We start from the raw sequence: 17160 nt of genomic DNA on the forward strand, positions 1-17160 counted from the left end.
CTGTTTCAAGTAAGATTTACAATGAAAAGTTTAATTTAAAATCACCCTATTTTCTGCACATTCAGCTTTGCAGCCGCACAGCAGCATGGCAGGCATATGGTGGCATGACACACTGTGGATTTTTTGCTCTCCCAATATAGCAGCTGCATCCAAACATAATGAGAAGTGGCATATGTGGTGTGCTGTAATAAGCACACCACATATGTAATAAGCAAATAGCTGAGCCGCCCCACTATGGGGCGACTTCAGCCACACTCCTAGCGGTGATCGTGTTATGTGTTTTTTTCCTGATCCTGTTCTTCCACCTGAGCTGATGCCCACCTATCTCAGTGGCAATGACAACAGTGGGTCCCTCATTAAACAAGCACAAAACGTGTCTTCAAGTCATGGTTTCAGTGAAAACAAAAGGTGTCCTGTTACAGCATTAGGTAGAAAATCAAAAGAGAATAAATGTGTGTGGCACTGTCACAACCCTTATAAATTAGCAGTAGCACACCACTGGATGCACTGTTAAACCCATCATATACCTACAGTACAGTCCTGCACAAATTACTTGGGTTACACACATATCTGCTTAGGTGACTCCATTCACACAGACACATCTGCATAGCAAATACACAGTACCAAAAGTACACTCACTCCTCACAGACTAGCAGTCACAGAATACAGACAGCCCTCTCCTTCCCTTCACAAACTAGTATTTATGCAATACTGAAAACACCCTCAGAAACTATCAGCAAAGTCTACACACTGGTGGATAAGTGAAAGGTCTCTTCATTGATGATGAGTTTCTGGCTGTGGTATTTAGGGGCCAGATGTACAAAGCTTTTTTTAAGTCACAGAATCGGGCTGTTTGCAACCAGAAAAAAACGTTTTTAAATGTACAGAGGCCCTATTTGTGGTTCAGTAACTTAATACTGAATCGCAAATAGGGTTTGCGATTCGGTATTAGGAAGGGGCGTGTTTAGGGCCTCCCTTCCTAACACCGAACTGCAGTGGTACGTATTAATGTTTTGCAACTAAAATACTTTTGCAAAACATTCACATTTTATTATCTACTTCAAGTAGGTGGTAACCCATTTGCAAACGGGAAGGAGTCCCCAAGGTACCCCTTTTCCCTTTGAGAATGGTTATAAAAATATTTTTTAAGAGCAGGCAGTGATCCTAAAAAATGAAAAGAAAACTTTTTCATTTTTATTATTGAAACAAATCCCGCTTTCCTTTAAGGACAAGATTGCTTTTTTCATTAAAAAAAAAAGCATTTACAGATATGGCGGTCTGCTGACTCCAGCAGGCCGCCATCCCTGTGATTTTTACGATTTTCAATGGGTCGCAAAGCGAGACCTACCGTCTGAATATTAATGAGGTAGGTCTATTTGAGACCCACTGGCAAATTCCAAAACGTGTCAAAAGACACATTAGTACATAGGTGTTTGTGATTACCAAACAGCGAATTGCAAAAATTTGTTATTAGGGAATTGCAAAGCCAAACCTATGTACATCTGGCCCATGGATGGGTGAGTGGGAGCATGGAAGACTGGGTAGATCAATAGATGCACAAGAGCAAGGACCGTTGACTGAGAGCACAGCTTATGAATGACGCACTGGATGGATGAATGAATGAGTGACTGCATGGATTAATCACCCACATACTTATAGGCCAGACCTACTGCCTTTGCAATGCATGTAATTAAATGTAGTGATTAATGACATCTTATGTATCCCCTTCTCTTTTCTTATGTTCACACTGGCATGTAGACATGACCAACCTTTTTTCTGTTTTTGCGCTTCTTCCTCCATCTTTCTCCTACTCTCCCAAACCTCAGCAGTAACATTGCTGTTTTGTAATACTCATGTCAATTTTAAAGAGCTAAAGCACCACTCTCAAACGAAATTTACAAAAATTCACCCTACCACCTGCCTAGTTGCCTGATGTCAGCTCTCCAGACTTCTTGATCACTCCTCCACAGAGGACACAATTGATATGAGGGCAAGTGTTGACACTTTCCTGCTCTTTGGATTGGAAACAGACTACAGGAACTATGGGCCCAATTAACAAAGGTAAAGTTAGACCAAAGGTCTAAGTTAAAACCAAAAGTATGACTTTACTACTTTTCGGTATTCACAAAGGTTAGTTACGAGTAGTTTCTTTACGACAGCAGAGTTTCCGCACTCTGGGTGGAAACTCCCCAATTAGTAAAGAGTTTCCACACTTGGCGCAGAATCTCCGCACTCAGGATGGAATTCCCCCACATCCGACCGTGAAGTTTACGTGAGTGTGGAGTTTACACCCCAAGAGCAGAGAGTCTGTCCCGAGAGCAAGGCTCCGCAATTGTAAAGATACTACGTGTAACTTACCTTTGTAAATACCAAAAAGTAGTAAAGTTTGACTTTTGGTCTAAACGTAGAACTTTGGTCAAAGTTTACTTCTGTGAATCGGGCGCTATGTGCTTGCCCAAGCATTTACCTCTTCTGTCAAGCCCATGTTTGGACTCAGTTTAATGTTTCTAATGTTTCTTACGGATTCCTTATCTGGTATACCTTCTCTTCCCGCACTGGGAAACTTGCAGCAATACAGCGTGAAAAGTGTGACATAAGACATTACATTAAAATAAACAAAATACTTTTAAAACTATTTTTAATTCAGAATTTTTCATTCTGTTGTTTAAAAGGAGAAGGTATCTCCATAAGGTCCAGTAAACATCTCCTGGGCCACTGGAATTATGTGGCAGGAGAGGGTCAGATTATGCAGCTGGGCTCAGTAAATTATGCAGCAAGAAAAGGCAAATTGTGCAGCATGATGCAGCACATTTTGTAATAAATAGTATTACTTAATTGTTTAATGACTTTTAAACTTGCTAACACTCTCTGGGAATTGGTTGTACCTTGTTAGTGCCAGTTTAACATCAATATATAGCAATAAGCAACATAATTTTGACCACTCCAACTTTGTTAAGGGTCTTCCACTAAGCTACACCATGTCATCGTGTTTTAATCACTTTTTAACCCTTTGAGCTAGAAACACATTTTTTGTTAAATTCTGCAGATTAAGCGATAGATGAGGGAGTATGGGCCAAATGGGGCAAATCGCTGCAGCCGCACATTTGCATAATTCCAGTGGCCCTTAACATTCCTGGGTTTTGTTCTGTTTGAGTGTGGTTACTTCTCTCTTGACTCCACAAGAAGAGTGATTTCCTCATTTGGTAGTACTGAGTGTACAATACCTTCCAAAACATGACACGTGGCTTTTTTTAGAAATCCCAAAGCACTAGGAGAAGCTGGTTTTTACCCATGAAAAGTGTCAATTTTTTACACAAAATACTTATTTTATGGTAGTGTAGTTGGTGTTTCACATTTATCTATATTTATGATCATGCTGTCAGGCTTTCCACGTATTCATGGTAACAGCATGAGCGATGGCCTTAAATAACTAAGATATATGTTTACTTCTAAGCAGCACACACTGCAACAAAACACATACACATTTAATATCTAAATGATTTGTTCTGTTCAAAACATACATTGCAAATTGTTACTTATAGTACTGATCACAATATAAGCCTACTGAATGATGATGAGTGACCAATGTGAGGTATATGAATGATTCAGACCATTGTTCAATTCCCCAGCATCAAATGTCTGGTAAGAGGACCAGTGGTAGAAAATTGTCCGAAGGCTAGATGGCAACCCTGACCTGAGACCGTGGTCACCAACTACCAGCAATAAAAATGTAACCCTTGCCATACCGATGGCGTATGTTTTAAAGCTCACCATGTGTGTTGCCCTCTGAGGCTTTAACATATTAACTTTATAACTGGGCGTGTCCACTTGACACAAGAGTCATCCCTTAATACAAGTTTGCTTCATCTGTGCAGAATATGGATTTTTTGTGTGCAATCTGATGCATGCTTTCAGTTTCTACACTGCTCATTATAAACAGAAGGAAAGTAAAACTTTACTTCCAGCAAATGTCCTTCCCATTCTTGCCAGGTCTCCAGTTTCCCTACTGTCGGGGATTTGTGCAACATATATCAACATTTCCTGTACTTCAAAGAAAAACACGGCATCTGACAAACTGTCCTGTGATTTGCCCAGCACAGCGCTATGAGTGAAAGGTGCAGTGCTCCTGTGGCTCCGTAGAATAATATAGTGCGAAATGAATATAAGTTCCCCTCAGTTAGTGAGGTGAGAGAGAATTAGGGTGCATGGAGGGATGCTGCACAACAGGAGATTATACAGAAGACCTCCGAGTCTGCAGAGGGTATGTGGGGGAGGTATTACATGGCTCAACAAGTAGGCAGCACGACAACATAACTTCAAAGGATAAGTAGGGAATTTAGTCTAATTCAATGGGAAAATGTCAGGTATATTTGGGGCATATGTTCTTTTTATCCACATCTTATGTTTTACTTACTGATTTATCTGTCATTATGTTATTAAATCTAATACCAGGACTTGAAAAATATACCTGCCCACTCACTATGGCAAGTCAAATTTGATCAGATCGAGATATTTTTAGCACCTACACCACTGTTCTACACTAAACTTAAGCTTGAAAGGAACAGGTGTTCTGTTCATTCAGAAAGTGAATGAGCAAAAAAGAGGTCTTTAAATCCTGTTTTTATCTTGAGACATTTGCTGTCTGTTTAAGGACAAAGGTCAAATGTCTGTCATTTTACTAATTGTTGTTTAACCTATACTGGAAAATGTTTTTTTACTTTTCTTTCTCGTATTACAGTTAGAAGGTTTGGTCAAATGAGGTATCTGGCAATGATTGTGAAACAAAACGCTTTTGGTGTCAGTTGTTTGCCTAACACACACATTTAAACAGCTTGTAGATAAATAGTATGAGTATTTCAAAATATACCAGGAATTACAAAATAACTTTTTTTTTTTATTCAGAAGTGTGATGGAAGCAAAGATTTAAATAGCCAAACAAATCAGAATACTTTACTTGGTGATGTGCAAATGACAAATATTTGCAGAATCTTGACTTCCACACAGTTTACACTACATAGTTTGATCAGTAAAACCACATCAATGGGACATTTGTGGCCATTTCAATGAAAACTCTGCGGATTGCAAATAGGTGTGCTATTACTTCATGCTTACTCAAACTCATAGATTTTAAACATGATTTGAAAAACATTACTGCCCCCGCCCTGATGCCAATGCGGTTAATAAACTAAGAGGCAAGTCAGCTGTCATGTGGATTTTATATGTGGCTAGAAGTGTACTGTATATGGAGCAAACGTTTAGTCTATTAAATCAAACAAAAGTGTTTCTTGTACAGCAGACATGCTGAACTTGCGGATTTGAAATTTTCTGGTAGGGGATAAAGAAGAAAATGGCATCTCAGTGCTTTCGACTATTTGCCCAGTTTATGGGTCAAGAGCAGTAGTTAGGTCAAGTAGATTATTTAAGTCACTGGACCTTTAAGTCTAGTAACATTCTAATGATTTTTCGGCGCCTGAAAACTTAAGCTGTATATTAGTTCACCACAAAATAAATACTGATTATTAAAGAACAGAAAGGTGGGTGTGTGTAGTGTCTCAGGTGGTCATGGGCACAGCTCCTCACTATTCCCTACAAAAATCTCTTTGCGAGGTTGTTCTTTTGCTAACATACTCACTTATGTGTGCAGGCCGAAGAACAGAGCGGGAAGTACCCATGTTGCGGTCAAAGCTATGTACATCACTGTGGGACTCATAATACCTATCCTGGTGTGACCCCCATCCCCCCCCCCCCCCCCCCCCTCTAAAATGTGCTGGTACGCAATACTGGTTATGGAAAAAACAGTTCACAGTGAAGCCTTGAATCCTTTATTAATTACCAGAGTACAAAGCTTTTAATAGCACAAAGATATGCGCACACCTCTCCAAAAAGACGCATCTCCCTACAGAGGCTATGGGGCACGGTGCATCCAGGGCTGCAAACCCTGTCTCTCCTAGGTACCACCTTACATGGCAAGGCACTTACTACAAGAGCTTGACCTAGTCTACCGATTTATGTGACAATACGCAAGCGTGGTGGGGGACAGAGCCCCCTGATGGAAGTGGCCAGGCCCTTCCATCTAAAGATTCCTGCTGCCATAGTGGCGCCCCTGCACTTTACAAACAGATCTTCAAATGTTTCTTGTATTGTGCATGGGAAAGAAAGCAATAGTTGGTAATAATCTTTTACACATCCTCGAATTATTCTGTAACTGCAAGCAGACCTAAACTGCTGCAACGATATAGGTTCATTAAATTATACTACAAAGTAGCAAAATAAATGTAAAGTTACAGTAGCGATGTCAGGTCCTGTAAAGCTCGGAAACTTCGGTCTTGATAAAGAACGCGTTGTTTACTGTGTGCAGCGAGAGGATTCAGGGGCTGGTCACGGTCAGTGTTTCTAAACGGGGAGAAGGTCAGCATTTTCCTTTCAAACTTCGACTCCTGTTTCCGAGACTTTCAGGAGGCAGTCTAATTTTAGCAGACAGCGACTCGGGGAGCATATATTTTAAATCCCTTGTTGTTTCTGTTGCCAGTGAAGCAAGAACGTCATATTTAATCATGCTTCCAACTCCTGTCTGTGGATTGTACTGCCTGTTGCATTCAGGCTAACTTATTCAACCAATTAAACGCAACACAAGCATCAACACAATAGAAAGTTGTGTACATTTGAACAATAAATGTAAACAATAAATAGAAAACCCGATCCACATGAAGAATTTAAAAAAATGGAAAACAAAATGGCACTTCTAAGGATTACAGCCACTCCCCTTTTATGAGATTAAAAGCTCAAATAACTTCATTCAAAAATACAGGCCACACTAACTCTCCTCGCCCATTGCTAAAAGAACCCTCTGTCAGATTAAACACAGGGGAGCACGAACATTAGTTTCTCGAAATTACAAAATTATTCATTCTCCCGACCGCCATATTACTTCATCCTAATAACAGAATAAAACCTCTTGTTGGATTTTTTTTTTAAATTCGCATATACACGTCTTTTTTTGCAGAATTTGTGTAAGTGAACATAGATGTTCAGAGGTCATCTCTAACTGGATCTCTCCTTAATAACTTTGTCTAGTCTAAGAGTTGTCTCCCCTGACCTCTTGTAAATAAGTTATATTGTCAACATTATATGCAATTTGTAAAAGAACAAGTGCTGGGCCCCAATTTTCTGTTCAGAAACCCACAGCTTGTGCCTCTTTATCTCACTGCTGCAGGTCCTTGATGACTTAGTTGTTTAGAAAAGAGTAACCACATTATAGTCATATATCAATCCTCACCCAACCATGTTGCCTCATTTTATGGGCCTACAAACAAGCTTATAAGGTAGAAAGGCAATGCAATCAGTTAATGAACAAATCTCAGAATGAAATGCAAGACTTTATTAATTCTATTTAAAGCTAATTCAGGGATAGGATTAGCGAGTATACAAATGTTGCTAATTATGAAACAGGAAAGCTTATTTAATATTGCACCAAACTCTAGGAAGTTCCATCCTTATAGTGCCTTTCTCTGCTTTTTATGTCTCACCCACAGATTGCTTTAGCGGACAGTTGAAGAAGACCTTCTTACTCAAATACATTAAATTAGATGCATATAGGGGTTCATTATGAGTTCGGCAGAATGTTTTTACCGTCCGCCGAACTTCCGACGGGGAGGTTGCTACCACACAGACTACCTCCCACCGGCCCCATTAAGATTCTCCCACTAGGTCAGTGGGCAGGAACTCGGGCCTAGCGGGAAACAGTCTAAAGCATTGTCTCCGGCTCGTAATCAAGCCGGCAGCAATGCTGTAGCGAGCAGGGTGCACCAGCACCCTCGCAATGTTCACAGAACATTGCAAGGGTGCTGGCCAGCGGGGCTCCTGCACTGCCCATGCCAGGTGCACTGGCAGTGCAGGGGCCCCCAAGGGGCCCTCTGCACCCATTCTCTGCCAGCCTTTTCATGGTGGTGCTACCGCCATGAAATCGCTGGCAGAGAAGGGGTGTCGTAATCCCCAGGGCAGCACTGCTTACAGCGCAGCCCTGGGGGATTAGGACCTCCACCACCACCACCACCTCGGAGATCCCGGCAGAGCTGGCAGTTCCCCGACGGACTGACTGCCAGGGCTGCATTGTGGTACTCGGACCGCCGCATTGGAGGCGGTCCGTCCGCCATCCGTGAGTCTGGCGGTCTAGTGACCACCAGACTCGTAATGAGGCCCATGGAGTGCTTTGGGTTGGCACATTGCTCATCATTAGCTGACTTTCCTGTCAATCTCATTTGCTTGGTTCTTCTTTGATACCCTTTCTTTCTCTTCTTGTGTTTGTCCTACCTCTGCAGCACAGCTTCTTTAACATTCTTTTCACTGAATGAATTGTATCATTTCAGTGAGTTTTTTTCTTTTGCCTTTGGCACTCCAATGAAGTGCATATGTTTTCTTACTCTCTCTCCCCTATGACGCTTCCTCCAGGAGCCTCCCAACCCCCACTGCTTTACCGACCCTCCCTGTTTGGACTTTTTTTACCTACATTTACATTCCCCCACTTTTGCTCCTGCTGCTCGCCTGTGTTGGCCGTTTCCAGCAATCTTTCTTTGACTCCTCCATTGTACAAAAAACCCAGGTTGCGTTCTTTAAAAAAAGATGGAAAGTCAGGTACCTACCGTTTGTGCATATATCTTTTAATTTACTACTTCAATATTGATGCCTGCCATCTTGGAAAAATAAATTAAAAAGAGCAAAATGGCTGGCATATCGTGATGTGTAGGCAAATGTACATCACCACGCAGCCACAGCAGCGTCATGATGCATACGTGAGCATGCAGGATGATACAAAAACGTGTGTATAAATAATTGTGCATTCATCTTAGAAAGCTACATTGATTCCATAGAGTACTGCTGCACAATATATATCCCATAATAGTAAATAAATATTCATACTTAATTTGGATTTCCGAAATGGTTGTAGCTAACACTATGAAAATCAATTCATATTTGCTATTTCGTCTGAAGTTAATAAGACTACTATTACATTTGTGTTACCTTTTTCAATTTGTTGTTACTTATGAGTTACAGAATATTGTAAGTCTAGGGTGCTTAAGAAACTTAATGAAATGTTTACACTGGTGACAATGTGTCCTACCTTTGTATACTTCTTAATGGCCCGCCAAAGCCATAGGCCACTTCGTGCTTCAAACATCCTAAATGGTATTCCGATCCAGGCACAATTCATGCCAAAATAAATCATAGCTTGCTTCTTTCTATAGGTTAATTTTTATTTTTATCTAAATTGGTATAATACATGACAGCTACAGGTTGGGCACAATAGCTTTGTTGCTGTCTTCAGAAGTGATTACAAGCTAGAAGCAATGTGTGATTGTAAAAGAGACCTATAAGGAAAGGAATGGAGTGTGGTGTGGTGTGGTGTGTTGTGGTATGGAGTGGCATAGCCAGAGATGTGTCCCTTTCTCGTCATGATGGGCTTGATGGATGATACAGGTGTGCATGTGTTTCACAGACGTGCACTTAAGTGCTGTAGGTATCATTTTTGCCCTAGTCATGGATCGACTTGCCTGTGCACTACGACTTCTTGAACACTTACTGGGCATAGAGTCACAGGGACTACACCATGTGTTCTCCCTATACACGGATGATGCTCTTGTACATTTATGGGACACTGGGTCCTCACTTCTGGGCCTTATGGATGCCCTGTAGGATTTTAGAGCATACTTGGGGCTTTGAGTTAGTTGGCCCAAATCCTGCATGTTCTCTAAACGCCAGATCCCGGACCAAGACGGGGAACTACCCCAGTCCAGGTGGGTGTGGCAGATTAACACACTGAGTATCAGGATATATCACAATCATGCCGATCTCTTTGAAATTTCGGTGGCGCCTTGTCCTCTTTATGTGGATCTCTGCTGTTCTGGACATCGCTACCTCTGTCCCCAGTGGGTAGGGTGGCTATCTTCAAGATGCTTTTCCTTCCTCGCCTATTATACTTTTTTGCAGCATTACCTTTAGACTCCCTGTTCGCTTTGTCACTGATGTACACAAGCTCCTCATGGAATTGATATGGGGTTCTGGTAGAGGCTGTGTGGTGCTTTCACATCTTTTAAGACCTATGCAGGAAGGGGGCCCCTAATTACAAATTAAATTATGCTTTAGTGTAGTTACAGTGGCCAGTTCACTGGATGGGTACAGTCCACTGCTGAGAACGGACAGCGACAGGCAGGTCTCTGGATGGGACACCTCTCTACACCTAGCTCACCTCGCCGGACAGTGTCCCCACCACCAGACACACCTGATGAGGGTTGCATGTTACTGTTGGCTGTGGTATTTTAACAGCAAAGTGACAACACCAGCATACTACTCAATAATTCCTTTGTGACAGACAGCGGCACTTTAGAATGTTATCCAAAACCAGGGGCCCAAGGGTGGCAAGAAGCAGGATGACACAGATGGGGGACATCTATGTAGATGGTTTGATTCTCTCTTTTCAAGATCTTAAGGACTCCTATGGTATCCACAATGGTCACTTTTTAACATAATGCTGTTTACAGGGCAGTAGCAGTACACTAAGGACAGTTTAAGATAGAACCTCCCACAGCCCTTCTGCTTCACACGGCCGTCACACATGGGGATGCACTTAGGGTTAATACAGCCTTCTACACCACTCTATTAACTTATAGCTGTCCACCGGAACCGAACGTTGGTCATTTGGTTTGCATATGCCACTCTCAGATAAACAATGAGAGCAACCCCTGACCCAGGTCCGTTATGTATCAGGCAACCCATGCTTCTGCTTCATACAATTTAATTATGTGCACCAGACATAACCTTATGCTCGACGGATAGCATGCATGTTTCTGACTGCTTCCTTGACACCAAGGTGCGGAACGCCAGATGTGGGTTTTTCCAACTGGTGTGAGAACGCCCGGTGCTGTGCACACTTGGTCAGACGCAATAGCGGTAACATCCACACTGGTCAACACAACGCTCCCGCCTACACCGGAGTCCTGTTTACTGGGAATACACATGAGGGCTAAAGGGGACAAATACCTACATAGATTTGTTGATTTGGCATTCGTACAGTTTAAACGTTAATTTGTCATGTCCTTGAAATCGCCAGCCACACCCCACCCCTCCCTGACACCTCCCCGCCGAAGTTGTGCTGGCTCTGTTTATTGGTCAAATGGGCACCTACAGAAGTAGATGTTGATGCAGAAGCAGATGCCCTTGCGAAAGCTCGCAGACAAGGAAGCAAAGGGAGCGGAGGTGTCCTTTGGAACTCATATGTCCAGATCTTGGAGGCAAGGGATGATCTCCACCCTCCATGATGATCTTCCTGCAATGTCTTCATCAACTATGGGACACGGTTCGTCTTTTGATGCTATGCAACAGTGATGTCTTGTTTTCTCCATAGAGTGAATTGTGGGTAGGTACAACATGTTGCCACATATTTTTACGGCTTATCGGTGGGTACAATGTCACCCAGTAAAAACAGATCCCTTACTCACTGTGTAGGTGGAACTCCTTTTGAATTAATGTTTTCTTCTTTCTGTTTTTGTTTGTTATGCTTATTGGATATCTATAATGAACATACATTAAAAAAGTACTGCTGTCATTACACATTTCACAAAAGCCATGGTATAACTGCATCCCTGCACGTAACAATCCTCACAGCAAAGTCTCAGAGACATGGCTGGAATGTGATGCCAAGTCACTGGTGAGTTAGAGTGCCCAGTCCTCCATGGTAGAGAACGCCACACATCTTAGAATTTTAGTAAGAAGAGGAATTGGGTTTAATATCCTATAGGTTTAGCAAAGTAAATCAAGGAAGCACCCAGAGAATAAAAACTCTGGGGAAATCACAAACATTTCTAATGCTTTTCCAACACTTGTTCACACTTATAAACCTACACATAAATTAATACAGCATGATAGCTTTCGGGAAATTGTAGAAAAGGAAAATATATTTATAAAATGTCACAAATATCATAGCACTATACATGCAGATTTCCCACAACAATTACGGATCCAAACTCACATAACGGTTGCAGTATGCTAAATAAATTAAAGCAACCCTGCAGTTCAGACAAGTAAAAGGTGGTAAATTATGCGTTATGTATAGATGCTGGCAAATTAATAGGGGATTTTCATTTCTTTTCTATGTGTAAATTGTAAACCAGAGTCCATAGACAGCTATAAGGGAACACACAAATGTGCATGGGGCATAAAACGAGAGGATCAAAAAAGGGAACAATAACATGATAAGGCTACAAATACCAGCATGGAGTCAATTTAAAAAGTCACAGTGTTTTTACCCCTTTCAAATAAACTCCACTACTCTAAAAATATTTAGAACATTTCCCAAATTGTGGCCTGATCAGTCAGGCTCAAACTTTGTCTAATGAAAATTGATTTGCTGTTTTCCAAATACTCCTCTTACAGTGCTCTTTGTTGAATTCAAAGCCTTTAAAAACAACGATTTGGGGACAGACAAGAGAGAAAATCTATCCTTGATCTCTAATAGTCAATGTACTTGAAAGTGAGCTAGGGAGCGGGAAAGAGAGCATATCTCCTTTCTTATTTTTCAGTATAAACACACATAAACAGTGTGAATGTTTTTATAAGTGGAAGTGGTGAACTTCTTAACCACAGACCCTTCGATACCCACAGAATGAAGGTTAAATCCACATGACATGGCAGAAAAACATTATCTGTAACTCCTTCATAATATTTCAATCTGCTTTGTAATGGTTTGACTCATTATTTAACTTTGAAGTTTGACACTTTTGATTTTTCCTGCAGTGATCTATACCAACCGCCTTGGTCTTATAAACAATTGTAACAAATAGTCCATTGATTAGCCTTAAGTTAAAGAGCTAATGTTTGCTTGCATGAAAGGCATATGCAGAAAAAAACAAACTAAGGGAAATTTCTGACACAATAAAGCATTAAAATAATAACACTTTACAAAATGACACACTTGAACCAAGTACAAACAAAAAGCTTACTTTGTATCCAGGACCTAGTTGGTGTATTGCAAATATCTGAGCTGGGTTGAGGGCTTCACTAAATACATACACTGCTCCAAGTTGACCACAAAACACTCTGTTGGCATCAGCAGTCTCCGAAGATCCCAAAAAGCATTTGTCGTAACTCTATGAAAAAACATACATTTGAATACACATTTGTAAAACATGTATGGCATAAAAGTACATTCTGTCAAACTGCAAAAATGAGAACATTTTTCAAGTGTTCCACACCACTAATACATTTCTTGCAATAATGGTAAATACATTTGGTACATATACACCCAAAAACTACTAAGCCTATAGCCTAAACCAACAGCTTTTAGCCTTTTGACTTCTGTGGACTGCCACTGAATCAATACAGGAATGGAGGGTCCTCCACTGAGTCATTATTAGAAGCCGAAGACCCCAGCCTAAGCAATTTCTATGATTTGTACCCTAAATCAATAAACAAAAACACAGAAATAAGAATATACCAACAAATTCTCAAACATTTACATATTTTGTGTAATTCACAATTAAATAGAGAAAACGTTTTCACATTTTCAATGTTGCTTCTTTATTTGTATACACTTTGTTAAATTGTAATTGTTTAATTGTATTTTTATTTAATTTTATAAAACATTTGTGGACCAGTTGAGTAGGTTTCAAAGACCCCAGAGGACCTCGGACAACAGGTTGAGAACCACCAGCCTAAACAAACATTTTCACTGTAATTAACACAAATGTAGCTGAAAAACATATTCTTAGAACTCTATTCAATAAGCCTATGTTTGGAAATTTGCCCTCTTGGGATTACTTTCACATTTGGAGCAATTTTCCAACTTTTTACATATTCACAAATTGTTCCACACGCCCTTTTCCCCCTTGCTATTCATGCCCTAGGAACCGCTAATTTCTGACTTGATTGGGAGCAAATATGGTTGTGTTTCAAGGAAGGGAAATATGTTAATGGTATATATCTATTTCTACAAAATTATAGGTTGGCAGCTGTTCACTTATGTTTACAAGCCATTTCAGAGTGGAAAGCCATGAATCCACCACTTAATTTAAATCTTACAGATGCAGTAATTCTAACATGCTACCACACTGGACAAACATAGGCACACCTCACAAACATAAATTCCAGTAATCCTGTGCTATGATTTTACTTATTTATTTGCAGTTTTGTACAGTGCTGTGTGTTGCCTTTCAGTTACACTTGAGTCCAGTCAGACAGGATGACAGAACTGTCCCAAATCCCTTGTTTGTCATCTTTCTTCTAAGGCCAATCGACAGCTCAGTTTTCAGCGTTTTTATAAACTGGTGGTTGCTGGGTTCATAGCTCAAGTGTGGTCTCACAATGTACCAGGGTCTTGGTGCTTGTATGCCAAATAATCTGCATCCTTGAGTCATCCATTGAAACTATCAGTTGATAAAGATGATGAGCAGAGGGCTGTGGTAGGATATAGCAAGGCATAGGTTTTTGCAGATAAGTAGGGCCTTTATAATAGTATGCTTTTTGAATGATGGACAGGACCTTAAATTAAATTCTGGCATTTACTGGGTGCCAGTGGGCTGCTTTCAAAGCAGCTTCAAGGTTATCCCACTTACAAAGACCTTGGCGTATTCCGGATGCCTGGTTCTGGAGTTTCGAAGCCTGGTAACAAAGTTCAAATGTATGCTTTGTGAATTCAGACACTATATAGCTGTCAATAAAGCATGTTCTAAATACCAGAATGCCTTATGAATTTCTTGAAGGATCTTAAGGTCAGTTTTATGCAGGAAACAAGTGTTTTTACAAAGTGCCAGGATTTCTTTAGATTCAAACAAGCCCCCTTTTCAAGTAAGGGAGCAGTGGCAAGAAAAAGGCATTAGGGGGATAACATTTCAAACTCTCTGCCTCTAATTACAAACTAGATTTATGCTGAACTTAATTTAGTCCTGCGCAGTAATATCTTCACGAAATGAATCATAAGTCTTAAGCTCATCACCAATCCAATTACACCGAGGCACATTGGCTTTACAAGCAATTACTGAGTCAGCCAAACATTTAAATTAAAGGAACACATACATATAGAATAAAAAATAAAAAGGCTGTCAAAACCTTATCTTCCTAAGATTCCTATAAACAGCAAGTCCATCACTGCTGTCAATAAAAAAGTAACAATAATCAAAATATGAGGGGCCCATGCTCTCATTACCAGTGTTGTTAACCCAAACTGATCTCCATCATGCGGATAACAATATTAAAGTATTTTTAAACATGGACTTATAATTAGGATACAAAAATATTTGGGCAGTATTTGGAGCAGTCCGTACGCAGCAGGACCAGAAGTATGGGGAAGTGAAAAAGGCAAGGGAAGCTTATAAATGGTTATAAGCGAGCAAAGAGCGAGAAACGAGGAGTGTCCAGAAGAGAGTCAGGGAACACAACTATATTACTCTATTAAACATCTTAAAGAATTAATTCGGCAAATAATTTAGCAGAACTAGCTGGAGAGATGCTGTGGATTGCTTGAATGCTGGAGTGTAATTTGTCTCTGCAAGCCATTCATTACAGAGAAGCTAATCCACACCATGTTAATTTATCATAATATGCATGTGCAGCTTTAGCACCTGCTGTGCATGCAAAACTATATTTTATTCTTACAATTCACTTTGATGGGTTTTCTAAATTAATTACCTGCTAGATAGTGACTAAGTCTTTCAGTAGCATTTGCATAACTTAGCATTACTCCGCTCATTGTAGCGTTTCCCTATCTCTCATAAAGGGCCCATTCGTATAATTAGTCAATGGTGCGCATCCTAATTAGGTATAACATAAATGGAGACAACACACAGGAACAATTTGTTGCCTATTTACAACAACTGAAGCTCAAATTTCGAACTGCCCAACTGTTCTTGACCAGCACCAGTTTGTAAGACAATTTCTAGTCACTTTATCTGCTTACCAGCTGCTCTAGGTAAGGTTATAAAGTGGTGTAGCAATGTGAATGCAGAAGCCCTAGAATGTGCAATACAACAGCTCCTATGTTCAGGGGCATACCGAAAACCCCTGTGGTGCAGAGGGCCCCACCCTTCAGGGGGTCCCCATTCAGTCTAAAGCTTATTAATCAATATATGCGAGCTACAGAGGTCTCTGGGTATCTCATCAAACTCCAGAGGGGCACCTCATTTCGCTTTACGCTGCTGCACAGATTCTAAGTTGTTCTGTCATATGAGTTAGAGGTAAAGGAGCCACACATAATGATAAAACGTGGATTTCATTTTCACAATGTCAAGAAATCTGTGATGAATACTGATGTATATCTAACCGCGGCAAAAGCAATTCCTCTGCAGAACCTCCTGGTAAAGTATAGTGTGACTAGAGGTCATTAAACAAGGCAAACAGGAAAAGACACAAAGCAAAAAGTTAGAAAGGCCTTGATAACAGGCAAGTGATACAGCAGACTGGTCAGGGTGGATGGAAGGCTGTTAACCTTACATCAGGGATATGGCTTGCTAATTGGAACACACCGGTATACAGTAAATATGGATTGCTTGAAATTACAAGCCATTGGTGGACTGGTGTTGCTTTCTAAACCACAAGGCTGGATAGCTCACATTATGCATGAACTGCGGATAATAGTTCAGCAAAGGCTTCCAATAATAACAGTTCAGGTTTAGTGCTGGAACATGAAGCAATGAGAGTGACATCATGTTTTGACCACTGTGTGAGAAATTAGAGGGACTAGCCCTCATGGCCTTCGTGTATGCATGAAGGCCAGTATTAACTGAAATCAATACTTAGAATACCCGCAGTATATTTTTGACAGTCTAGTACACAGTAGTTACAGTATTGTCATGGGAATTATTCAGGAGTTGCCAGTGGTCGCAGTTGTGAGCCCTGGCTTGTCCCTTGCGACCCTTGCTTCAGAGAGGACGGAATCAGTGCCAGGAACACAGGGGCGGAGACTCCTTCTGAGCGTTGTTTGAGGCTCCTCATTGCTTGTTTTCCGTGAACTTTTTTTTATTACACTAATATTGTATCATTCAATATTGATTTGACTAAAATGGAGTACAAGCAGCTGCAATATGACCCTCATATAACCCACCCTGGCAGCTGAAGTAAATAAAACATGCTTTTAAATGTATGCTGCGTGCTTGCTCGCGAGAGTGTGTTTATGTG

The 17160-nt window shown here is 40.7% G+C and overlaps 1 protein-coding gene across 4 annotated transcripts in view; it reads right to left on the reverse strand.

Moving 5' to 3' along the window:
* NBEA (neurobeachin) overlaps positions 1-17160 on the reverse strand; it is a 1608295-nt gene that overhangs the window by 1290920 nt on the left and 300215 nt on the right. For all 4 annotated transcript variants that reach the window (XM_069205539.1, XM_069205537.1, XM_069205538.1 and 1 more), the window contains exon 8: positions 12993-13139. In XM_069205539.1, coding sequence (XP_069061640.1) covers positions 12993-13139 — 147 coding nt within the window. The remainder of the gene's footprint in view (positions 1-12992; positions 13140-17160) is intronic.

The sequence above is a fragment of the Pleurodeles waltl genome, chromosome 8, assembly GCF_031143425.1.
Source record: "Pleurodeles waltl isolate 20211129_DDA chromosome 8, aPleWal1.hap1.20221129, whole genome shotgun sequence".
Lineage (NCBI taxonomy): Eukaryota > Metazoa > Chordata > Amphibia > Caudata > Salamandridae > Pleurodeles > Pleurodeles waltl.